Here is a 27,064-nt window from a genome sequence, read left to right as displayed (position 1 = left end):
AGAAGAGGAAAGAAAACCTATGAGGAAATTTGAGATGCTTATGGACTACTATTAAAGCTATCATCCTTCAGTAAGAGGAAGCATTAGACGAAAAGGACCAATCTGTATTGATAAAACTTCAAAACCTCTTCACTGAGATTTCATGTGCAAGAAATGCCTGTGCCTTCCATCAGCTTGGGGTACTCAGACATCTCAGCTGACATCACTCCAGCCACGAGCAGAAATCACAACTTAAAAGCACTAATGTATTCGGGGGGAAGAAAATGAAAGATTCAGAAAGCAGAAAGAATGAAGCCTCATCCGTTACTAAACTGAAGGTATTAGACTCAGCACCAAGTCATCAACGTAAATGGCAATTCTTAAAATGAAAGCTAAAGCTAAACTTGATGAAGAAGGGATCTATCACCAACCAGAGCAATCCAAAATGTGTTTTGCCTTCAGAATTCGCTGCCAATTCCCATACCCCAGATAACCTTAACACTGGAGAAATACATTGATTTATCTTTCTCTAAAAATAATGATATATCCAATATGTACCCACACAACAGGACAGGAACAGATTAGGTGAACAGTTAAGTTACCCTATGCTGACAATGTAACATGACTCCACAAAGCACCTCTCCTCTGTTCTCCTTCTGAACTGTTGTGTTTATTAGTCGAAGAAAAAGAAGGAAACTGCATTTTAATCTTTACTAAACCTTTTCCCTAGTTTTTCCTGCAAGCTTACACAGTATATAAATACTACTACCATTCTTAAACATTCCAGAAGTTAGGTAATTTACATCGACTTCCACAGAAACAAGCAGTATCACATGCATTGAAAAATGTCATTGATGAAGTGATAAACTCAGAAACTACTGGCATTATCAAACATTTTCCTCTTGAAACGAATTGTCAGTTTTATAATTTTTTATTTCCTATCAAGTTTTGAATCCTTAACATTTTAATGAAAAGACATTGGAATTATTGGGAAGATTAAATCTTTGCTCATATTACATAGCTTCTAAACAGAACATGAGCTATATGCTTATTCTTTTTATTTAATTACCATACTGTTTGGATACCAAATGCAAGATCGCCTTATATAAAAAATTATAAGCAACCCCTCTTATTTTAGCATTAAATTATGCCTAGGTTGAAGGCAGCAATCCAGACAAAGAAAGATCCTGTAATGCCCAAGAGGACAGGCAGGACTAGACTGGGCATCATGATGTATTCTCACATTGCTCCCAATGAAACAGCAAAGTCTGCTCCAGTCTTAAAGGCCAAAACACATTGCTAATTGCTGCACTTAACGTACTCAACAGCACATTGAGAGATAAAGAGAGAGATGTAAAATTACAGTAAGATGCTAGAGACCAAATCCCAGCTATGGGCAAAATCCTGATCCTGAAAACATCGCTCAGGTTGTGCCTAATCACGAACAGCCTGAACTGGCCTGAACCCCAGAGACACATCTGCTTTCAGCAAAGTCACCGAGATGGCCTCAGTGTGCTTACAAAGTTTTGGTGTCTTATGACTAGAGTAGGAAATTGCCAAGTATGACTCCTAAAACAAACAAAAGAAGAAAACTACAAGCTATTTCAGTTTCAAGCTGTACAAGCAAAAATATTTTAAGAAATGCCATATATGCTCTATAAAAAAATTCCCCTCTGGTAGCTTCTTGATGCAGTGGGAATGATAAAGGGAAAGCATTGCTACTAAAACGCTACATTTTTTAAGAGTTTAGAAGTGTATCAACATAAAAGTTTCCTTATCATTTTCCGAAGTTTCATCTCTTTTAGCTAAATTTACATTTTTGTTCAAATTAAAATCCCAATGACAAATAAAAGAATTGTACTATTTGAAAATTAAATACTATTGTTTTTGCATACTCTGATCTAATAGCAGCCTTCTTGGACTGGTTATCTTTCCAACAGAAATAACTTATCACCCCATTAAGCAGCTATTTTACTTTTTCGTGACAGGGACAGCCAACACTACACACCATCCTCCTTCATCCCTCTTCTCATCACTTAATAAGCTGAGAGAACAAGTGTTAACTAGATACCATCTTACTCCCAGAGCCCCTCCTGTGTTTCAGCCATGCTCTTCATATTCACAAAGTACAGCTAAAGCCACTTTTTAGACTCAAATTCCTAACTCAGTAAAGATCTCCGGGTGAACAAGGTTGGTCCAGTGACAGCCCCAGCTTCTCTGCTGTGTCGCTGGGTGCTGCGGCTCTTCATCTGGATCCTCCTCTCTCCCAGACTTTGCCAATAATCTCTTTTTACTCTGCCATCTCCTGCCCTGATGGAGAACTGATCTTAACACGGGTTTCATACATCCAGCAATGAACCAACAGAAACCATCTTAATCCCTTTTGCCAAACAACATTCAAAATTCCGGATCAAAATTGACGATCCCTGTCAGCACAAGGCAGCCATTCCACTCTGACTCTCTGAAGTACTTTTTCAGTACCACTAAAATTCAGATCTCAATGAACTCCAAGCAGATTACAAATAACAAAAGAACAAAATAAGAATTCAGCCCCCCACACTCATATATATTTACACACAATCAAAACTAAGTGTTTTTAAAGTACTACATTTTCAGGAAAACTAGTTTATTTCTATATTACAAGATTTCAAAACTTACATGCTTTACCTTTTATTTTTCTAAACACTGCACATTTTTAGAACCTGTATCTAGTTTAATACATGACTATTAGCGATTTACTAAAAAACATGTTTAACTGAGGAAAAATGTCAGGGTAGGAGGCCAGTAATATTACAGATTTACAGATTTCCTTAGATCATCCATATCATGTATATTATTTAGCTTTTGATCAGTTTTAAAACAAAATACTGTAGCTACCAAAGACTTTATGTGACTTTATGTCATATCCCACCTCACCCATTTTCCTTCTTATGAGTAAACTTTCGTTTAGGAGATAATGGCCTTACAGCAGGTTAGAGGAGAAAACATTAAAAGGCTACGTGAGGTTTTTGGTAGCAGCTTTGGTTTGGTTTTTCCTTGTTTCTCTTTTGGGAGGAGGTGCACAGATGGCTATTGAGTGAAAAGCAGGGGCAGGTCGACAGATTTCACTGCAATGTCTCATACCTGTATCTGAGGAGTAATGGAAAGCACAAAGCGAAACTCCAGTTACAGAAGGTATGGACAGAATACTAATCTTCGTACAGTAAGATGCTATTCGATAATAGTAAAGAACAGGCAATTAATGGGGATTGATCTGAATTCTGCCTCTCCACTGCAAGGAAGTAGTTATGGGACAAAAACACGTGTATACTATGAAAGAATTAGAAATATAGACAATAAGCATGAATAAATTGAGGAGAGAGTTACTCCAATTCACCGTAAGTGAAACAGAATAGCCTCAAAGTGCAACCAAATGCAAAGTAACATTCTGAATCTACCTTATGTCTTCTGCCATGGAATCAAAAAGCCCTCAGTAAGCTCCATGTTACTGAAATTAACACTATTTGCTAATAAAAGCAGAACCCCAAACACTGAAACAACAAGGGATACAAGCCAAGGTCACAGAAAGCCTGTAACAGGACTAGAAATATATTAAGTCTTTTTTGTCCTCTACCCTATTTCAGCATCTTTCCTCCAGCAGCTTCCACTGCCATCTTTAAACAATCCATCTACTCTAGTAGTGCCTTACTATCATATTCTACAATGGAAAATAGTGTCTTCAAACGCAAGGTGTAAATTTTCTAATGCTGATTCAGATATGGATATTCCAAGTCATTACAACAGTGGAACCACCATTTAGCAAAAACAGAGGCCATCTTGATCCAATAAAAACTGCCTTCAATTACGTATCTCCTACCTGATCAAACTGAAGATCTTCACCTCTTTGAAGAGATCTGGACAAGAGCTTTTCCTGTAAAAAAAATAAAAACAAACATGAATTTCACAATGCAATCAACTGTTATCAGACAGATTCCTTCTTTCTTAGTTATATTACAGAACAAAGAGATAACTTTTGATGTAAATATTTGCATTATTTTTCAGCTAGAACCCTTTCTGTGATGTGTACTCACAAAATAGAAGAATACAGACCTAAAATTAATTTGGTACCTTAACAGTAATAATGTTAAAGCCTGACAAAGAGGAAACATCCAACAGCTCTCCCAAGCAGGAGGGCCCAGAGCATTGCGCTCAGCAGAGACCGCTGGCAATGGGCGCCAAGCGTAGCTTGGAAGGAAAGTCATTCCCACCTGAATTAACAAGCGTGTTCATGTTCATCTAAGGCAGTTGTTGTAAGTTACAAGAAATAATTTTAAAATGCCTCCATAAAGGCAGAGACAATTGTGCAATGCATTTCCAATTTGCACTTTTCCTGAACTGCAATGAAAAATAGCTAGAAAATCTAGTCCAGGAAATTGAGAATGTCAGTGTTAATCTGCTTTACATTTGAAACAACTTCATAAAGTACAGAATACATGCAATATTACTAGAACATAACTATTACAATATTTCATTGCTACCAGTACCATAAGATGTACTGCTCTGTTAAGAGCAAAATTAAATTATATTCATGACAAAATTATTTATTGAGACTTAAAGCACTGAGAAAACAAAACACTCATGAACTGTAATATGCAATTCTTACTAGTCACTCTTGAGAGTACTGAATTATACAGCTACAAGAAAGAAAATTTGTAAAAAAAAAACCCAAAACAAACGAAAAAAACCCACAACCAACAAAGTCCCATGTACTGGCTTTGAGTGTCAATGATTTACCATAAGCCGAGTGCCACAATAACAGCTTGAAGGGCATGCTAAACATCAGTAAGATATACAAAGACATGATGAGCATTTTCGGCTCATTTTAAACTGCTTTTCACTTGATTATAAATGATTTCACTTGGTTATAAATGAGTTGCATTTAACTCATTCCCTTCAACAAGGAAAGCAGAAAAAGTACTGAAGGTAAGGAGTTCACAGCTCACATTGGATTGCAGTGAGCAAACACAAGAGCTCTTATGGAGCAAGTTTAGCAAGTCCTAAGCTGGAAAAGCTGTTAAGTTTCCTGGTCTGGGCTGTAAAAGGAGGTGCCAGCAGTACTGATAAAAAGGTTGTGTCTCAGTTCACACACAATAACTGCTCAGTGGTTTAGACAACACTTCTGCTGTCAGAAAATTTCAAAGTCCCTATTGCTTGGTATTTAACGCTTGTAAGGCTGCAACAGACAGGTTGGCAGATACCAATTGGCATTGCATGTACCAAGTCCAAGATTCAAACTGGCACCTTATTTTCACTTGTCCTAATCACAATCTTGAAAATACATGACAATATCTGGCATTTTCTGCTAGGATGGCAGATGCATTTGGTGTTCAAAAGGACAATCTCTAGCAACTATTACAGCCTCTAAAAACTTGAATTCAACATTGCCCAGGCAAAAAGCATTTGTCTACTCTAAAGGTATAACTTGAAATAATATAGGTACCAATTCAAAAGTCAGTCATTTTCACTTCCTATAATCCAAAGAAACACACATAATTGTCTAAGAAAACCCTGTCATTTCTGTACACCTCCAGTATGGCTAAATAAGAAGTATTTTAAAAAATAAGGTGGTTTCGGGAAAATGCATGTAATATCCTGAAATAGTTCTATTTGTTCATCAACTGATGTATTAGCCAATATTCTTTCACTGTGTATTCAAAAGCAAGCGGAAAACTGTTTCAGATACTAGCAAATAAACACTTTTTGGAAACTTACAAATTCATACAATTTTACATGTTAAATCTGTTCAAAATACTGTTAAAAGAATCAACATTTTGCAGCAGATACCAGAAGATCCAGAGAGCACTTGCCAATCAGAACTCCCTTTTAACTAGAATTTCTCCCTCCCCTTTTTTAATAAGGAAATGTCTGCTGTAGGTGAATTCATGTTATCTGTACTACACTTTTAGATAAGATTACAATTATTTGTGCAATTTATCTATAAAACTGAAACACGAGAAATGTTCCACCCTATATAAACATTGTATATTGCTGAATAAGCTGAAGGAAGAAAACTATGAGACTATTTCCTGAGAAGACAGGGAACTGACTTTCCTGGAAGACAGTAAAAAGTCAGGTTCCTTGAGTCTCCTTATGATACAAATGCCCCAACACGCCACGTTTCCATCATGGTACTGCAAAACTATCATACAGGTTAACAAACACTAGGGTTTTTATACCCACTGCATGTGTCTAAAACCCAAAATAGCTAAAGAATTATAATTTAAAAAAAAAATCAAAGAGCAGTGAAATAATCTTTAAGTCTTTAGATGAAGAACTTGAAATCCATGTCAATAGATAGCAAACTACTTTTAAGATAGTTCTGAAAGTTTAGCTCCCCCTCCCATTGTATACTCATTGAGATACTGTACATCAGTTGATATAACTTTTAAGATTTTTAGTATCAGAAGGAATGAAGACCTTACAAGTTCATAATCATGTCTATTATTTTTCCTCAGCATTAAAAATCTTAGCTGCTAAAAGGTAAACATCACCATAGTTAATGTAACACTGACCAAACAAATGCAACGTGACCAAATAATACTCTTTAACCCAGTTACAGGTTTATCAAAGCCTTTGAATTATTCATAAGGCTTTAAAATTTATTTTCTTCCAATGTCTTTTTCTAACTCTGCTTTGTCATGGCCCCAGTCATCTCATACGACTTCCAAAAATCTATCCAACAGCATAAAGTAAATGTCTGGAAACTTTCACTGAATTAATAATTTAAGATTTATTTTCCTGGGTTCCCGAAGTTCAGAGAGAAATGGAAATAACAGGCCTACATTTATCTTTTACAAGTGAAATGAAAAAACCCCACTATTGAATTAAGCAAAGAGCAGTTTGCATCCATTGTATAAAGCAGAAATGTCAACATATGGCAGGCAGCGGGGATCAGGATGTAGACAGACGTGCGGGTGCTGTGCAAACAACTGCACCCCTGGAAAAAGGTCCCACCCGTTGGCCCCTCTCCAGCATTCACTGGCCCGGCCCCTGGCGGCCAGCAGGGCCCAGCGGGGCAGCCAGGGTGAGCACATCAAAACCCGTGTACTGGTCTCTGTGTCCCGGCAAGAAGGCAGAGCAGCGACGCTGCCTCCTCGCCTCCCTGAGCCCGTGTGCTGGGCAGCACCTCGCCCGGTGTCAGGGCAGCGTGCGAGAAACGCCGCCATGAAGACACGCGGTGCGCTAAACTTTACAGATTTCTGACAAGCTTTGGAAAGCACCTAGACAAGACTTGCAGAAGTGGACAGTACTAGTCTAAGCAAGGTTTAGTATCTCCATGATGGAACAAAATTGCTGGTGTTGGGCAACACACTTAAACACTCTTGCTGGTTCTGACTTAAACGTAAGACTGAGCTACAATTTAGTAAGTTAGCAGCTTACCTAGTTCACAGCTTGGGAACTTGCCAGTACCATGTCAAACTCTCTGCTTAAATTCTACCCATCTATATTTACATGCAGCCTGACAAAATACAAGGTAACTGAGTTTGTCACTAATCTTTTTCACTGGTATGGTTTTCTTCACATCTGGGGGAAGGCTGGTATCATGCCTCAGTCATCCTTGCTCAGCTGAGGAAGAGTATTTTAAGCTACAATAAATTTTGCCTGAGCCCTTTTTCCTTTAAAACTATATACTGCTACAAAAGACTTAGAAGGATTTAGAACAAACACAAAGGTGTTTTAATTTAATTTACCCGCTAAAAGGATGATCTTCCTTCCCGCTACTTGAATCATTTATTTTAAGCATTTGCTGATAAGCTCTTTCCATAACTTCGGAAACTCTGTGGTATTAAGATTTTGCAAGCAGAGACCTCTTAATTAAATCAGTGAAAGGAAACTACTTTGTTACTCACTGAGTATTCTAAATAAATTCACAGCCAGAGAAACCATTTAGTTACTTTTTAAAATCACAAGTACTTCTAAATGAAACCCATACATCTAGCCAAAACTGTACCATTCCCTCACCCCCAAGTGTCGTCTTCATCTGAAGTTACTATTTTTTTATCATTATTTTTAATTACTTTTTGCTCCCCTGCTGGCATGTTCATTTTCAAGTTTTAAAAAGTGTCTAGCTCCTAACTTTAATTGGTCTCGCTCCAAATTCTCCCCAACAGTCTCACTTCATCTAACACATTAAAGATTTATGTGACAGTACATATATTCTCCATATTATTATTTGTGGCCAAGTCATCCCACAAAACAAAATCACACTAAAATGATAAAGGGCTCTCCCCTCTTCCGTTAAAACCTTTTCTTCAATCTTAGTCAGTGCCTTTCCTCTGCCCTGTCGGCCTTTTTTCTTTTTAAATGTCATACACTAGAACTGAATATGCAGTATTTATATTGAATACTACGTACAAAAATAAAACCACTTCAGTAATTTAGTGCTACCTTTCATTGAGACACCTAAGGATCCCTTTCTACCTCTTTGGGTTACACGGGCTCAGACTGTTTCAGTTTTCCACAGCTTTTGGCACTTCTGCTGGTTTTCTATACAGTCCTTCCTTTTTACCAATATAAACAAAGGAATGCTGGCTATATGTGTAAATTGACACCTAACTGCATTGAAAAATATTTTATTTAAAGGAATTCAACTTAGCAAATGAACCCAGACAGAACTGTTAAATATCTTCACAAATTACTACTCCATTAATATTCATAATTTCTTATTTTATCCCAGAGAATTTTATAGATATTGTATCCAGATTCTGACTAAGGTAGACTTCATGCAGCCACCATAAAACCTCAGCAGACAACAGAGCTGAGAATCATTCTTCTTTGAAAAGTGCACTATTTCATTAGTTTCATGAGTTTTCTTATTTTTAATCTTGTGAGATGTTTGGATCTTGTAGGATTAACAGATTTAAAAACATTTGCTTAAGAGTCAACAGCATGGCAGGGAGACACAGCCTGCAATTGTTGGAGTATTTATTACATCTGGTGTAGGATCGCAGCCAGTCCACATCGTTCTGGCCAACCGTGACCCTCCCTGTACGTTCAGCAGATGAACAGAGGGGCCGAGGTAGTGACGCTCACGGCAGGAAGCTGGCAGACCCCTGAGTGGAGCTACCTACCTTTCACCCACGGCATCACCACCCTGGAGCCCTCCTCTTGCTTCCTCATCACGTACCCTTCACCATTTGCAAGCACCTTTTCCTACAAACCTTTCTGTGCTTTCTCATCAAACCTTCCTGAATATTTGACTCTTTTGCATGTCTATAAGGAAACAGACACATTGTGTTTAAGTTGTAGGCTTGCCTGGTACACACACATAAAATATACCCAAGTAGATGTTTAGAAAGAAATGTTTCCTTTTCCTCAACCTTTGATCTACTAATGGTTTTACTTAAAGACGATTCCATCAGTGACACAACAAAACATGTTAGCCCCATTTTTGCATTCTTTTGGACTGCTCCTTAATAACATTTTTTTCCTAAAGTTTCAAAACCGGGGCTCAAGTGCTCACAGGTGCACTTCTGCACATGAACCCTTCTGCACCCAGCAATTGCAAACGGGGGCCCTCTGCCACTTGCAGTGTCCTGCCTGCTCAGTGAATTTCCAAGGTTCTATGTTGGTTTTGTTTGGTGTGGGTTTGTTTGTTTGTTTTTGTGGTTTGTGGTTTTTGTCTGTTTGTTTTTCTTTCCCAGAATCCAAGTTAAAAAAAACCCAACAACACATTTATTTCAGGATCATGCGTCTGGATCACCAATAGAATTTTGCACTTTGCCAAATGTGCACTATATGCTGCCTGGTATATTCTTCCAGGTGCTAGTGTCATTACTTGGGAAAACCAACCAAATGCACATTTTGTTGAAAATATATTGTCAAAGTATTATTTCAAAGAAACATCAGCAGGAAACACATTTGGCAGTGTTAATGAAGGAACATTTTTTGTTGTTGCTATTTCCTTTTGTAACTTTACAGAATTTATTAATACTAAGAGGTCTTGTTTCCAGTAACCACTACGTGACAGTTTTAACCGAAGTCAATAAAACATAATCCAGGCAGCAACTCTGTTTGCAGAAGCTTAGTTGAAATAATCCTTTTGAAAAGTCAACAATATCTGGGGGTGTATTTTTCAGTAACCATACATATGATAAATCAACCTACTTTAGAAAAAAAGCAGGACCATTTCAAGGGATACTATGAAAAAAAAAGGACTTACCAAAGGTTCAGCCATTACAACTTCAATTTTCTTTTCAGCTTGAACAGCAAATTCAGCAAAGAGGCTTTTGATGACATACTCGCCAGGTTTGACATCTGGATCAATAGTAATGTTAGACATGATGATGCCTCTCTTTTCCCAGGTGGAAACAACACTTGGAGAAACTCTGCGTTTATTTACTCTGCTGGGTGGTGTGGAGGCTATAAGAGGGGAAAAAAAAAAAAAGAAAAGAAAAAGCTATAAAGCAGAGCTTCTAAACACAGTGCCTGTCACATCTTTACTTTCCCATCCACCACACAGACATATACACACAGTAAATTCTGTAAACCAGAAGAAGGAAATAACTAGCTATAACATCCAACACATTTTTTTTTATTAGGTAGGAAATTCTACTTTAAATATAAGTTGCATACGGGTTTACAATGTAACTCATTTTTGTTAGTGATAAAATGCAAAACTGTCTTGCACTGTGTGAACCACCCCATTCTGAATACAATTGTACGATGATCACAATAAAGATTACAGCTTTTAATATCTGGTACCTTCAGTTCAAGTATGAGTAAAAATCAAAAGTTTCAATGTAAAGGGTTATCCCTCTATAGTGTGAGAGGCATCCGCTTGATTCAATTTTTAGAAATTGTCCATGAAGTTCAAGTTTCTACTTGGTGTACAAATATCTTCAGGAGAAATATTTCCTTGGCCCCTCTAGACAGTTTTTGTCAGTAAGCTAATTTTCCTAAAAAGAATCCAAATCCTTTCTGGACATGTCATGCTAACTAGTCTCTAGTCACAAATCTGAAAGACTTGTTCCTTATCAGAAATATTAATTAACTGATCAATATAAAAAACACTGGACATATTAGTCTCCCTCTCTAAGGATTAGTGCTTTCATCCTTACACTGAAATTGTCATATACTAAGTTTACATATATTTATCCATCCACCTTTATTTTTTTCTCCCTAAACACTGAAAAACATTTATTTACTATCACGGCTGCACCCCATGTGAATTGCAGTACCAAAAATCAGGTATCAGAACTCACTCATACATGAGTCCAACACGCACATAACAATTACGGTAAATAATTACAATTCTTGTCTTGCACATATTGACATCTCTAATGATGCCCCAGATCTACCCAGAAAGTTCTGATATTTCTCTAGCATATTCCAGGACTGCAGATGTTATTTTTTTAATTGATATTAAGAATTCTTACCTAGTGATATTAAGATTTTCCTAAGATAGTTGTATAGGGAACCTAGTCTCAGTCTATTTTATTGTTCTACATATCATGATTTGTTCAGGAAGGCTTCTTTAGGGCTTTTTGCAGCTAAAGTGTGAAGAGGTGTGCTTGGTCAATTTTGACGAACTTGCGAAATTTTTGTGTGTTTCCAACTTGTACATGTGCAATTTCTGTTAGCTAAATATTATCCACAACTTTAGTCATTCTTTCAGTGTGCAACTCATTCATGAAAATACTGGTTGCCATGGAGACCAAACCTGCAGTACTTCACTTCACATCCTCCCAAGTTTGAGTCTCGGCCATTCATAATTTCTTTTATCAGTTCGCAAAGTCACATTTTACATAACTCAGAGTTCCTCGACTTCCACAGAAAGCATTCATTTACCAAACGCATTACTGAAGTCAACAACAAATCAGCATGAGTGAAAGCAGAACGGTCACAACTACCTTATCCTCTAATCAAAAAGGTTACCTTGCATAAGGTTGGTAGTACTACATATGACCTGTGTTCTTCCCCCTAAGTATTTTTTGTATAAACTTGCTGTTTTGTTGGAGTAATGTTTAATTTTCCTGCACACGAATTGCAGTTTGCTATCTTTGAGGCTGGAAGGACTTGCCAAGGTCACAGAGCTGAGTTCCTGGCTACCGAGGGCAACACCAGAACAACATGCCTGCACACTGCATGCCATAAAGCGTTTATGAACATCCTCTAACTTTGATCTAGTGCTTTGATCTCGATAACAGAGGTCGTAAAAGACACAGAAAAGCGTGAGCCACACGGCACAGGCAATGGGAGATCAAGGATGCTGCCATGTTCTAGAACTCCACGGTGGAAGTTTGCTGGATGAAAGCACACAAAGGTGTCAGGAAACAGACCAAAGCGCATGCTGCAAATAAAGGTAACAACCCAAAATATCTGACTTGAAAGAAAAATTCTGTCTTATCCCATATCTCATGACTGCCTTGTCCCTCAGTACAGAAGCATAAATGTGTCAGGTACTTTAAAAAATATTTCATTTCTTTACAATGTCTACATTCTCCAGCGTTCATGCTCTTGTCACTTTTAAGCCCCGATGCTTCCAAAGGCAACCCAGGAAATGAGAGAGATGCATTACGTGTTCAAGAATGAGAGCACGGAGGTTTGAGAGGATAAGAGACGAAGAAAAGGAATATCTCCTTCCTAGCCATAGTAGGCATCAAAAAGAAACACCAAGTATGAGACTGACAAAATAGAAAAAAGATGCAACATAAAGATTTTGAAGAATTCTCCTCTCATCTCTATCTGCAGATGAACAAAATAAAAAATCAAGTACCTAAGGACTCCAAAGACATATCCCACATTTCTAAGTAAACAGTTGCTTCTATCCTTAATATGAGAGTTTCTAAGAAAGATAAAGCTTTGTTACACTCAACAGACAAGGTGGACTCTATTATTTTAAATCACATATTGAAGCTATCAGACTGGAAACAAATTAGAAGTTTAAATCTCCTTTTGAATATCGTTAGTTGTGTCTGGTCAGAAAAAATTTAGCAAAGCAGCTGCTTTGGCTCCTTCTAGACTTACCCACTGGCGTGTGCCACAATTCCCATATGATCAGGACTGGGGACTTAGAGGAATACGCCACAGCTCTAGTCCAGTCCACGCTCCTGAACAACGAGAAGCTGGTACTCAACCAGCTCTTCTCGCTCTATAGGGAAACTGAGAGGGACTAACATGCTCTTCTACCCAGAACTACATCTAGATTTGCTTTATGTAGACAAGCCTTAATAGTGTGGTTACACAATACATTTCAGTCTCCAGTTTTCAAAAGATTGCCTTAAAAAGCCCCTGTCATTTAAGAATCTGGAAAGCATCAATAGCTGATCATCCTCAAATTACTATTGTTACTTTGCATTAGTAAACTAATCCTCAGTAGCAAACCATCTTATGATGTAACCTTTTCAAGGTACAAAACAGTTTCTCTCACTAAGAATAAATCCCCACGGCTGTTTAGGCTGATCTAAAACCAGGCACACTACAGGCAAATCCTACCCCCAGACTCATGTGACAACACAGGAAATCAACTCAAAATGGGTAAACTGATCAAAAACCTAACCCTGGCAGGGAAAAAAAATAAGCAACTGGACTACAATCAGACCAGCTCCCAGAAGTGTTGCAGAAATTTCACTGCAAGGCAGAGGGCACAATCATGAAAGCCAGGGGAACGTGGCACCAGGACAGCCTTGTATGAGCCCATAGTGCCACCAACCCCTCCTGGGCTGCAGTTCCTCACAGCCCCCTTCAGCTGGCACAAGCTGCAGCACTGACCAGGGAGGCAACCCAGCCACGTCCTGCCCTGTTCCACCCTCCTCCTGTGCAAGCAAACACAAGTGGGCAGCTGTGTAATGAACGGAACTGGAAGAGCAGCACACGTATTAACTTTTTTCCCTAGGTTAATTTTGACACAACCTGTTGTCCAATTTGCTCACATGCACAAGCTCTTCGGCTGGTAACAAACCTTCCCAAAAAAATAAGCAAAAAATGTCAAACTGAAGCAGTTATTAACGCTGCCATGATAGGATTACAAATATCTTAGTGCAGTGAAATGCCAGTGTATTCAAAAGGCAGAATAATGATTAGGATTTACTTTCATCTATGAACTTGCTGAGGATTCTAATTCATGACAGCATTAATGGTTCACACGAACGACTCTTGTTCATGGTTTTATCTGCTATGTAAAACCAGTAAGTTAGTTAAATACACACAGAAAAATACAAAACAAACAGCAGTATAGGAGGGGAAAAGGGAAGGGAGCTTGACTGTGTATAACAAGAAGATATATTGTAGTTCCTTACAGAAAAGCCAAAATCTTTTATCAGATTTCCTAACTAGGTCAAACAACATTATTATCTGGTGTAACTGTTCAGTGGGATTCATTTACTCATGAACTTCCAATCGATAACACTGTAGGAGGGGTCTATGTGGATTTTAAACAACATGTTTAATGGAAAAAAAAATCTAATTACAGGACAGGATTAAATAATTTCTTTCTGTTATTCTTTGTCATTAAAGCATAAGCCATCCTCTGCTGTTAGCTGCCAGAGAAAATTTGAGTTTCAAACATTGCTTTGAAGCTTCAAAACATGGACCATTCTACAGAACTTCAGCTGAAACCTGGAACCGAAAATCATACCACTCAATCGTTCAAAAGAAAAAACTACTCTCATAAATCGCTTGAAAACACTGAATGTTATTCACTTGAAACAATATCCTGTTTGTTTGCCCTGCTGCGAGCTAGCGCTACTGGGAAATCTGGGAGCAAGTGCCATAGGAAATCTCTGTTAAGCAGTATTGTTTGGTTGCTAGGACCACACCAAATTGTTTGGATAGTTTCAAGGAACAGTAAAACAATACAAAGGATAATTAGACAGACAACATACTCCAAGGTCAAAAGGCAACATACTCTGATGTACGCTAAATTAGAAACAAAGTTGTTTCATGTTAAAGACTAGTGTCCAGAACTAGGAAAGGTTACTTAATACGCAAGTTGATATTAAATAATACTGTTTTTATCATGCTGCTTTGTTCTTATAGCACAAATCATCAACTATTTGAGGATATAAGTAGTGTCCTATTTACCAACAAGATTATTCAGGATTCAAACATACAAAACAGGTACCAAAAGGTAACAAACGCACCCCAGCCTGTGACAGTCCATGAGTGCATTTCACTTCACAGCTAATATTAAATTATGATTTTTAGCTTTTGTATACTTTTTTTGGTACTACTTTACACTTAGCCAAGTGATGACCCTTCACATGTGCTCTAAGTAGTACTTTCTAAGTTTTTAATGTCTTTATCTGAAATGTGCTTTCTTTTACTTGCTGCTGTCTCTCAGCAAGGTCGAACGGTCCAACTGAAGCACAACTTTTGTCAGGTATCTCCCCTCTTTTGAGATATCTGAAAATATATCTAGAATTATTTTATGTTTTTTTGTTTTGTGGGTGGTTTGTTTTGGTTTGGTTTTTTATAGTAAGTAATCCAACTATAAAATAAGGATACTCAACACACTTCCAAGAGGGCCTCCTCAGTTTCCACCAAGCAGATCATATTCTTGGTTGCTATTTTTAAGTTCATTGCTAAGGTAGCAAGAATACTTGCATGTCCAACTGACAATATGAAAATTCCCAAAGATTAAAAATATTATCTGTGTGGTTACTTAAAGGAATTTTAATTAAGCTCCTTGTCTTCTATTCTGATAAACATCTAGAACATTTCATCCTGCCTCGCAGAAGTGACATTAATATACACAGAAACACATCTGTAACAATTGTTAGAGTGCTTCATAGCAACAAATCTTCAGTTATTTTACCAAAGGAGTCATTATTTTCTCCTAATAAGGATGTCAATGCTCAAAAGAGATGGCAACCTACCCAGTATCATCCCAACAAATTATGAGGAGAGCCAAAAAGTTACACGTAGGTTTCCTGTGTCCCAGACCAGCAGTCTGTTTTCTAGAGCAGGCAACTTCTTCAACAACCTTACCATTATTTCACAGCTCTACAATTCCTGTAGACCATCAGGTTTCTATTGTTTCCAAAGTCTCCTTACTCATGTCCGTGAAAAAACCTCATGATTTGAATGAGAGAAATGGTGAACATCTTATCTTCATGAAGACAACAAAGTTCAACATACACTGCTCTAACAAAGGATACACATTCCAAATCTTAGCCTCCAGTCTACAGACAAAGCACCAAGGCACTGTTCTTCACTTGAATCTCTAGGGCTTGCTTTCAGAGTAGCAACAGGAAGATGCAGATGCTTCTCATTTATCCAGCCAGTTTACCTGGTTTCCTGAGGCATGTGACAGCAAGTATACCAGCCAGGGCTACTTCACTGGTTTTTGTCCAACCAATGTACCACTAGTGACAGTGTGTTAAGTCCGTCCATAAATTGGATTTACTACTGCCTTACTAGCTCTAGCTGGAGAGAGATTAGAGAGATTCTGCATTATACTGCACTCATTCAGATTTTTCCATTTATTTCATTAACGCTCCTTTACCAGCAAAATGTTACTCATTTTAAATGGTGCTAATAGATTACAATAGAAGAAATTGCAGACTTGTAAAATATACTTATTTTAATCACTTCCAGTTACATATAATATAAATGCATTCCAACTTTTTCAGTGATGTACATTATTCTCAATGATGTGCTTAGAGGGACTAAGAGAATAAGTCTCTGCCTGATGCCATTTTTCGAGGCATTCTTTATGATGTGTATTAAAAAACCAACTATCTAATAAAAATATTATTCTTGATACTGGTATGAAAACTTGAAAGTAAAAGGAGAGGCATAGCAACCTCCTGACACCAGAGTCATGCCACTTCACAAGATAACCTAAATAATGTGAATAAAATCCGCACTTGTTGCCAGTGAAATTATGTATCTATTAAGGGCCACTGACCATACAAATTTTCATAGGCTGTGTCACCTAGATATTCCTTTGCTTTACATAATATACACGTACCTATCAGTAACACCACAAATATAAACACAGTGGCTGAAAGTGAAAACAGACCAAATACATGAGCAGGAAAAAAAAAAAAATCTGCTCTTTCTCACATATTTCTCCTGTCTCAGTCTGGATATATAGTTCCTGATGAGCAAACATCCTACAGACTACACTATAATTCATCCAGTGATATAAGGCATGGCATTCTCTCTTCTTTCTCTGTGTTGGCAGTATACAGTGAATTATCTTTGGAAAATGTTTAACAAAGATCATGGCTCCACGTGTACACTCACATGAACAGACAAAGAAGAACCATTATCTCTAACAAGCCACATAGACTAAAAGCTCAGACTGCAAATTCCTATTCACTTCTTTCTCTCTCAAAGATTTTATGTGAATTTTATGAAAATAATAAAATAACCAGAAGCAGTATCTGGTACTTCTGTCATGCATTTATGAAATGTCACATGTTACTAAGATGAATGGAATACCCACCTGTGAAGTAGAACCAGGCTTTGAATTGGCTTAGCTCAGCAGTGTGGTTCAGTGTAACATTTGTAAAGCCAAACCTTCCAGTGAGAGGAAGTTATATGTGTATCGATAACTTCCCATACATGTCTAAATTGGAATTTACATTTTACTTCTGCAGTAGATACACTTTCCTAATGACAATTTATCTAAGGAGCTTCAGATACGTTTATATTACATTTTAGCCAAGTTATGGAACAAAGAAACATAAATGAATGCTGCATCAATAAAGAGTAGGTTTATTTCAACAAGTAGCTAATAAAGCATATGGCTAAAATGTAAAGGATGCCCTGAGAGCGAATACAGTAAGTAAAAGCTTTGATTGCATTGTGGGAACCGGTACTATGATAGCTGAGCTTTCGTTTGGACTCAAACCCAAACCAAACCAAAAACCCCAGAACAAAAACCTCACAGAAATCTTCTGAAGCTTCATCATACAATTCATTTTTCTATCCCCCCAAAATATGAACATCCTTTCTTTATGGAAAGTTGACTCAACAAGGAGACCAGCTGCCAATTTGTGTAGTTACAGGTTTTCACATGAATCTTGTTTTCTGCTTTCAAAGCCTCTGAAAACGCAGGCAAGAAAGTTAATCTTAGCTTTCCCCAAAATGCAGACTCCTCTGCTAGCAAATGGTAATAGAAACATTACTTCAGGCCAACACAGACATACAGCAAAAATTCCACAGCGTAAAATCTTAATCTGGAAGTATCTAGTTTTCTAGGTATCTGAGACAGATTACAATCCTTTAGCAGTACAGTCTTGCTGCTACTGATGATCTTCAAATTTGAAACTGTGCCTTATAAACGAGGTAGTTTTGTCCTTCCAAAGATTCAGTAGTCCTTTTACCCACTGCTGTTAATGTTCCTGAAAATTCCATTCATAAACTGCAACTTTTAAGATATATTTTGCCATAATGCTTTCTAGAAATCTAACCAGTCTCCTGCAAGGAAGAAAGCAAAAGAGAAATATGTTTTGGTAACATTGCTTCAAACTTAAAAGTGATGGGTTTTGTTATTTAAAAAAAAAGAAAAATCAATTTAAGTTTAGGAGAAAATTTCTCCTCCGCCTCTTCCACACCTATGAACATGGTCTGAGATTCTGAGATGTATGAAGTCAATTCCCTGCATATCAAACACAGACAAGTTCTTGAAAGGTCTCTCTCCCCTTTCTAAATTCCCCATCACCAAAACCATCTTGAGACTTTTTGCTATATGTTCTGCCACATAGCACCTTTCCCCCTTTTTTGTCCTAATATTCAGACACTCCTTGAGGAAGTGTTGTGAAGAGAACAAGATATTCTTCTTGCCTAGCTGCTTTAATGGCTGGGCAAATTCTAACCAGCAAATGTTCAAGTCCCTGTACAGGACTTTGTATCTTGCAGTCTCTTCCTTACTTTATTTTGAGAAGTCTCAAAATAAAATATGTATATTATTTCTTCCCTGAAACTGTAGAACAGACAGAATGACACAATAGATTACAGAGATAAAAATCAGGAAAATTACTTTTAAATACTTCTTTTGCCTAACGTCAGATACATGAGAAGAGAGAAATGGGGCTGCAAATTTCCCCAAGTAAATCCTACTGGCTTTGCCACTTCTTAAATAAGGACTATGCTAGTCATTCCTCTTACTTTTATATATAGGTGAGAAGTAGCAATCCTGCTATACCTTTTTCTAAACCCCTCTCATCTGTGGAAAGCAGCACAACTACTAATTGCAAAATACCAGTTTAAGTGTTTAACCCTGAGCAAAGCTTTGTCTCGGGTCAAAAAAAAAAAAAATCACTGCAATCCTTAAAAACTGTTAACAGAGTAACCTGTTATCCTCATACTTTATATAGAGAACCTGCTTCTCTACAGAATTGTGACTGACAGAACGAACGACAGTCATGTGCATGACATACAATCACCTAAATCAGATAGGCAGGTATTTTATACCTATGGAAGGTAGAAAACACAAATAGTTTTGTCAAGAAATTTAACAGTTGAAAACGAGGTCAGATCTGCCATTCAGGACAGTGTCAGGACAGCCAGAGCAGCCAGTCAGAAACAGGCTGTTAGATGTTGCTGGGCTCACTCTGTCTGCTGAGAATGTTGGACTCGAGAGCAGCAAAGGCTGCTACAAGCTACAGTCTCAAAGATCCCTGCTGAAGCTCACCTGATTTCTCATGCTAAGTCATTCTAATTTAGTTAGTATGGGATGGCAAGGCAGCATGTCCCATCTATGGTACAAGTAATTACCTTTGCAAAGAAGAAATTTAAAATTAAATTTAAAACACCACCACACAAAATACTAAGATATATGCAAGACCAACTTTACATATTTAGATTTCAAAAAATCCTTAACAATGTAACAGCTAGGACATACATGAGAAATACTGGCTGAAACTGCTACGAGCATATGCAAGAAGTACAACTCATTATATGAATCTCTTCACGGATTCTCCCATGGTAGACCATGCATGTAGATTATTATCAGACAGGAAAAAAAAAGAAGAAATTGAAAAATAATTTTGACAGCACAAGATGCCAAAAGACCAAACCATAGACATTGGAAAACAATGTGATAAAGCACAAAAATTGGACAGGGAAGAGGAAATCGGTTTGAACTCAATTGTCTCAGGTCCTCGCTATTCATTCTTGATTATGGCATGCCATCAGGAAATCCTGACCATCAATGTGTCAGACCATTAAAAATGTAGTTTATGTAATTCCTTTTCTAGAACAACTGCCAGAACAGAAAGCCTCTTCAGATAAACCGTTTTAACTAAAAATCATATTTTGAATTTCACAGAAACCTTCATTTAAAAAATGAGATTTATTTAATAGCGTACTTCTAAACCGCTAATATTTTTAACATGCTTTGATTCACTGTCAGAAAGCTGTTCTCATGCAAGATCAACTTAAAAGAATGTAAAGCGTAAGTCTCTTTCATCTGTCCATAATCTAAAACACAATCCATCACATATGGAAGTTAGATAATGGTAGGAATGTAAAAGTTCAGGGCTACAAGTTAAACTCCCAATGGTAATGTAATTTTCCAAAACACTTTTACTGTTCTGAAGTCTTATCCAACTGTAGCTTTCAATCCAATTTAAAGCTGTACATATAATAAAGCAAGTTAGACTTAATATATGAATTTCTGCTGGAAAACAGTTCTGTAATTAGTTGTAAACTTCTCAGAGAAAAGATACCAGCCCAAGCACGCGTCTGTTACCTACTGTCTTCTTTCTTAGTAGACTTATTGTGAAGACTTAACATGACCCTACTGTCAAAATACTTTGCACAGCACTGTCAAAGTACTAGTGCTACCTTGTCAAGCAACAGAGGTTGTGTAACCTGCTATCTCAGTTTCCTTCAAAACACTGAACTACAACAACTGAGCATTATTTAACTCCCAAGTTTCACACTCTTACAAATTTTGTATTCCCTCAAAAGAGTAACCACATAAGCATTAAAAAAACCCTTAAACTTGTTTCCTTACTTCCTATACCTCGATGTTAGGCTCCTACAGCACTGCAAGTCATACCTTCATTAACGATGCAAACACAGAAGCAACTCTATTCCAGTTTGATTAAATTGCAAATAAAAGCTTACAGTACTAATTTTAAATAGCAATATCTGATGCTTATTTTTATTTAAAATTCTTACTGTGACAGAAGTAAAGATGACGACTTCCTTTTGAATATGGAGACCAAGGATAGAATAACATAACTTTGGCTTGTTCTGTTAGTTCTTCTGATCCACCTGCCCTTACGAAAACATAAAGCAAGCCACCACTAAGTCTGAACTAGCGGTATTCCTCAGCTTTCAAGTGGACCTAAGCTCAGGCACATCACCACATGAGTCACAGTTATCGTGTTTTTTACACAGTGCTGTGCAGTCACATACCAGCCCAGAGACCGTAACTCACAAAAGCACCACACATCTTTCCTTCAGTTCTAACTCCTGGAGTCAGCAGGACAACTGGAAGGAGCTCAGCTCAGAGGTCTACTTCTCTGGCATCAATTCCAATGATTCATGACATTAATTTTTTTCTCTAAACATAAGCAACCACAACTTTCTTTGATGATGTAAAAGCTAAAAATGGTGAAGCTATGCCATCACTCGTTGCTGAATTCCCAGCCTGGCTGCAACATTGACTGAAAATTCACCAATAAGGACCCAGAAATAAGGCACCCATCTGAGCCCTGCAGGTACATATAGTCCTATCACCTGCATCAATGTTTTCCAGTATTTTGCCACTAGCAGACCTTTTTTTTTCTTTTTTTTCTTTTTTTTTTTTTTTTTTTTTCTTGAGGAAGTTTCCAAGGGGAGTGCAGATCCTCACTGAACAAATTCAAGCTTGCAAGGGCAGTTAGTCTGGTTTCCCTCCATCCCCTCTCCCTGACAATGGCTACAGTTTAAGAGCTACAGAATGACAGTCAACTTCTCAAGTGACAGGTAAGTCTGTGGGTTAACTTGCACGTACGCTTTCTCCTCCACGGCCTTTCTGCTTTGTATAGAAAGTGTGCCCAGCTCAGCCCATGGGGATAAGGGAAGCGGGGCAGAGAACAGAACATTTACTTTAAGCGGAGAAATGCATTTTTTTCCTTTCTGGGCTATCAAATTGAAGGCTGCACCAGGCTGAAAACACACTGATGCACTGTATCCTATGTTAAGCATGAGCTGAAAAAGGCAATAAAATTATCTCAATGCTTGGCTAAATGATGTAAAAAGCATAAGGGAGGCAAATACAGCAGTGGCAAGATGCACCAGTCAGGCCTGGAGACTGGAAGAGTAGAACGAGAAGGAAAGAGACCGATATTTGCTAGTGTTTATTCCAGATTTCCATATACACTGTTCTACAAATTACAGAAGCATTCATTTCCACAGCAATGACGACAGTGAACTTTCTCTGAATAAAGACTAATTTTTATGGTAGGCTAATTACATGAAGAGAAAGAAAAGCACAAACTAAGCCCTAAATCTAAAGCTTTAGCTAGTAGTACCTAAAAAATGAAGTTAAGGCAAGGATATAGCAACAAAGGAATAAAAACACACAGATATCTGGGCTGCACAGACTGCTTAATTCTAACACTTGTCACTGCAAACGTATCTATGATGAGGCTCTGTTTCTTTTCAATAGATATATATACACCATACACAAAAAATACATCAAGTAACAAGGTCAAAGTGATCACAGACATGCCTTTGTTAACCAGTGAACAGAAAAAGAAACCTAAATACCATCTCTCATCTTTCCTAATTCACATTCCTCTGGAAAAACAAAACTCCACATCCTCTCAGTTCGAACAATTCAGGATATTAAAAACCCCATCGATGCACTGTATTGAAAGAGAAAACAATGTCAAAATGCTCAAACAAGTTTATGTTTGATATTATTTCCAAAAAGACAGTGTCAGAAGCCAGGAGCTTTTGTGACAAGTTCTCTCGCCAAGCACAACCCAGGGTAGCTTGTTTAAATTCCCCCTCCCACTGCCTACTTATTCTTCCCTTGTGAGGAGAGGGCAATTCCAGCTCCCAGCAGAAAGAGGAAAAAGACTTTTCCTCATTATCCTCATTATGCTCATTATCCTCAATTATCCTCATTAATGTCAAACTGATATATTTCCTGAGTAAATGCAGTAAAAAGCTATTTTGGAAAAGGATTCTGGAGCATCAGTTATAAAGTAACCAATAACTTAAAATCATGTATCATTAAAAAAATCTATAAAGAAACCAAATTAGTTTCTTTTAATATGTTCCATATAAGCATATTAATATTTCAGATTTAAAATATTTCTACAAGTTAAAGCTCAAAAACATTACACTGGCCCAGACTGGGTCTATTTACAGAGCATTTTCTTATCTTTTAAAGTAACTGCCTAACGAAATATAAAGAAATATCATAACAGTATTTCTGACACCGAGATATGGTTTGAAAATTAAAGTGTTAGATACACACATAAGGATTAAAAAAGAGAATAAACAAGCAAATACATTTGAGCATTGGAATATGCTGAAGCATACACAAATCAGGGTTAGAATAAGTCTCACGCATTCTGTACCAGTTTCAGGAACGAATGACTGTCCTATGCTCTGATTCTGTCAGTTTTGCCTAGTAATCTTCCCTATGAACGTACAACCTGAAAAGAGAAACAAACCTCTGAAGACTAACTCAATCTGTCACATTTAACACAAACATGCCAAGGAGGAAAAAAAAGAAATCAACATTTTCAAAAGTGTATTTTTACAGTAGGTTTGCTGAGGAGTCAAAGCAAAACAATTAAAAAAAAATAAGCACATCCAACAAACTACTTAAATTTAATTGTAAAAAAAAAAAATAATATCTGAACATATTCCCTGAAGTTTTGTGCCCTGGACTAGGGAGATCAGCTCTTCTGAAAATTCAACTCTTACGGTTTTCAGTTCCCAGTGCTACCAACCAAAGAGTTACCGTATAGGAGACGTTGATTCTTTTCAACTAGAGCATAAATTTCCTTGTGATGGCACACACACATCTTACAACATTGTTATAAATCCTCTGTTTTTAAATTAACTACAGTTGTCTGTGATTTTCTGTCTACCCAATGTACTCTTCTGAACCAAGCCCTTTCATTCATCAAACTCTACAGAAAAAGAGCAATGTCAACTGCTGAGCTGGTGATGGTCTGGGATGTCTATTTTCATTTTTTCCAAGGGAAAAATGTTTTATTATAATATGAAAATTAGCAAATATGTAGAAAATTCAGGATGGTTCACTTGGTAACTTATCCAAAGTTGTTTTGCTTCTGTGGTTAGTGTGGGAACTGTATTTTGAGGCTCCTCAGCATTTTTTTAAGTCTTTACCAGAATAAGGTAGTGCTGAGTTCACATGAAGCCCTAGTTAACAATATATATTTTTAAAGTAAGCGTGAGACACTTGTATTTCTAACCAAACCTTCTGAAGAAATTCAGCTATGCTAACTGCAAATAAAAAGTTAGCTAAACTAGCAAGAATTGGAAGTCGTCCTACTCCGTAGAAAAACAGCCTTTGGGCTTTAAGTCTTCAGAGAAAGTAAAAGGGCACAGCACAAACCTGGTGAAAAAAAATCTCATGTAGCACGCAGACACAGCCAGTGCTTGAACTGGACCTCTCTACAAAGAAAGACAATCCTAAGGGCCACACAGTGCTATTCTTAGCCACCATGAACACACCAAGCTTTCAGAGTTAACAGCTTCTTTGTCAGTTCCGGGGGAGGAGACTAGTCACATCTGAAATAAAAATAGGTTATCATATGCTTGCCCATGGAACTCCAAAATACATGGCTAAATTGGTCATTTAAAAGATTTGTGCTGTACATAATGGAATTCAATGAAAAAAGAAAAAGCATTTTTTCTCCTACCTTCCTCAACTTTCATTTTAACTCTTTATCTGATTCTAACTTCCTTCGGAAAGCAGTTTGCTTTCTTCACAATAAGAACCTCTATCTGTTTTCAATACATTCTTACAAGCTCTGAGAAACATTGCAGAGAACTGTAACCGAGAGGCTCAGACTGGTATGAACTGGGAGGTCTGGCTGTGGAGGCACATGGGGACATGGGGCTCCCGGAATGGCCTGTGTGAATGGCACTCAGGTGAGCAGGTCAGGGACACCCCACACATACACTTGCGGTTTCACAACATGCCCAGATCTGGAGACAAAGAATCACTCACAGAGATGGGACAGGAGAGAGACACTGATCACTGTTCAGCTTCAAAAACACATCCTAAATCTGTTAGCAACCGAAGAGGAAGCCGGGACATGAGGAGATTGTGGCATCCCGTACCCTTACCTCCCATATCATGGCCACAGATTCCAGACGTAACAGCTGGACACAAGCATCGTGGTGCCTTTTTGTTGGACAGACACCTTGAACACTCCTGTCCTGGAGCCCAGCTGCTGGACAGACCTCTTGGACACTCAAACTGAGGCTTGAGAGACCATCAGAGCAAATGTAAACTTCTTCCCTCGCCCCCAAGTTCTTACATTAAGTATCATCTCCTTTCCCTTTCATCAGGTCTCACATTTACATCTGAGCCACAGACTACAGCTGGGCCATTAATGACAGAAGCAGTATGTGGATGATATTCAGAAGACTACACGGTTCATCACAAATATAAAAAGAATAAAAGAAGAAATATATTGAAAGATAGGAAGCTATCAAGATTCTGCTTCAAAAACTCTCCAATGTCTGGCCCTCTTCAGCAAAAGGTAAAATTTCCTAGCAGAAGATATCACCAAAAAATGGTTGCATAATACATAATGCTCCTTACAACTGCTACATGAAGAAAAAAACATAAGGTCACTTAGGCTACTGACCAGAATTAGCACAGATTAGCACTAGCCAATGCTGTCATCTCCCAAATTGCAATACATAAATACACTGGTAGAAATATTTTGAAAACAGAGCAATACTTGCTTCATTCTTGCTCAGGTTTATTATTACCAAAATTGTTCTCAGGTGCTGCCCAACCCTGGAAATCCCAGCCTCTCTGGTCAAGGTTTTGGATCTCAAGCTTCCTCAGTACCTCAAAGTTACACAGGAAAAAAATCTGTGTGTATCCTAAGAAAACATTACCTCGTTACTCATTCTACAGTAATAAAACACAAATTAACAACTGAAAAACTTTCGAGTGGGGCAGAAAAGGGAGCAGGGAAGCAGTGTGGCCATGGTGGGACTGTGCAGGGACTGCGGAGCTGGGTCGGGTGTCAGGGCCTCAAAGCAGGGAGTGCTCCGGTCCTGGCACCTGGAAAGAGATCAAATGTAAAACACGAAACAATAACAAGCTCTGGCCTCTGCTGAGTTACACTCTCAGTCAGTGACCTAGAAATTTGAGTTTCACATCCAGAGCTCATCGCTTATCTTCTTCCCTGATGATGTGGTATTTAAGTTTGTATGCTCAGATACTGACAACACCATAAAACACTAAGCTGTTGTAAGCACGCCATAAAAGCCCACTTTCCCTTCTGAGCTGACTAGAAGTTTGCTAGACCCACAGAAGAACAAGATTACAGTTTTCTTCCCCTGCAGATGGAAAAAAGGAAGCAGTCTGACCAGCACCACACTACTATGCCACAGCCACATGCACAACTTGAAGGGAGGGGCAGCATTTAATCTCCAGAAAAATTGTATCAATACCCTGCTCAAGCAGCGGCATTTGGTAAGAAGCACAGCACAGGAGACAGAGGCAACTCGAGAGAAAGCTATCAGGTTTTTTCACAATTTAAATGCTGATGAAAACTTGTCACCCTTCAGTAGGGTCTGCCAGCTCAATGGAGCCAAAACGCAGACCACACGGGAGCAAACATCTTAACATCTCCAGTGCCAGTAACTCAGAGAGTTAACTCAGGTCTAGCCAAGCTCCTGGGTAGTGCTCCCAGTCAGCAGAAGTCAGGGACCGAGGCTCCTGAGAATTATAACCTTGCAGAGGAAATCCTCTCAAGATGGGACAGCTGCTCTTCCATACCTTCACAGGTCTCTGCCGCCTCTCCCAGTCCCCAAATAGCTAAAGCTGTCCAACATTCATGATCACGTTTTGGCAGTCAGTCAAAACCTCAGCCTTAAGACTTCAAACATAAAATAAAACCAAATAATTCTCAAGGATTTGACA

General features: G+C 38.0%; 1 protein-coding gene across 8 annotated transcripts in view; it reads right to left on the bottom strand.

The window, feature by feature from the left end:
- The window catches only part of FRYL (FRY like transcription coactivator), a 163,875-nt gene that overhangs the window by 84,853 nt on the left and 51,958 nt on the right, over positions 1-27,064 (bottom strand). For all 8 annotated transcript variants that reach the window (XM_065633171.1, XM_065633172.1, XM_065633166.1 and 5 more), the window contains 2 exons: positions 10,181-10,380; positions 3,836-3,889 (listed from right to left, as the gene is read on the bottom strand). In XM_065633171.1, coding sequence (XP_065489243.1) covers positions 3,836-3,889; positions 10,181-10,300 — 174 coding nt within the window. In that variant the 5' untranslated portion in view covers positions 10,301-10,380. The remainder of the gene's footprint in view (positions 1-3,835; positions 3,890-10,180; positions 10,381-27,064) is intronic.

This window comes from Caloenas nicobarica, chromosome 4 (genome assembly GCF_036013445.1).
Source record: "Caloenas nicobarica isolate bCalNic1 chromosome 4, bCalNic1.hap1, whole genome shotgun sequence".
Taxonomy (NCBI): domain Eukaryota; kingdom Metazoa; phylum Chordata; class Aves; order Columbiformes; family Columbidae; genus Caloenas; species Caloenas nicobarica.
Note: the sequence above shows the minus strand (reverse complement) of the source record. Positions and strands in the feature narration are given on the sequence as shown.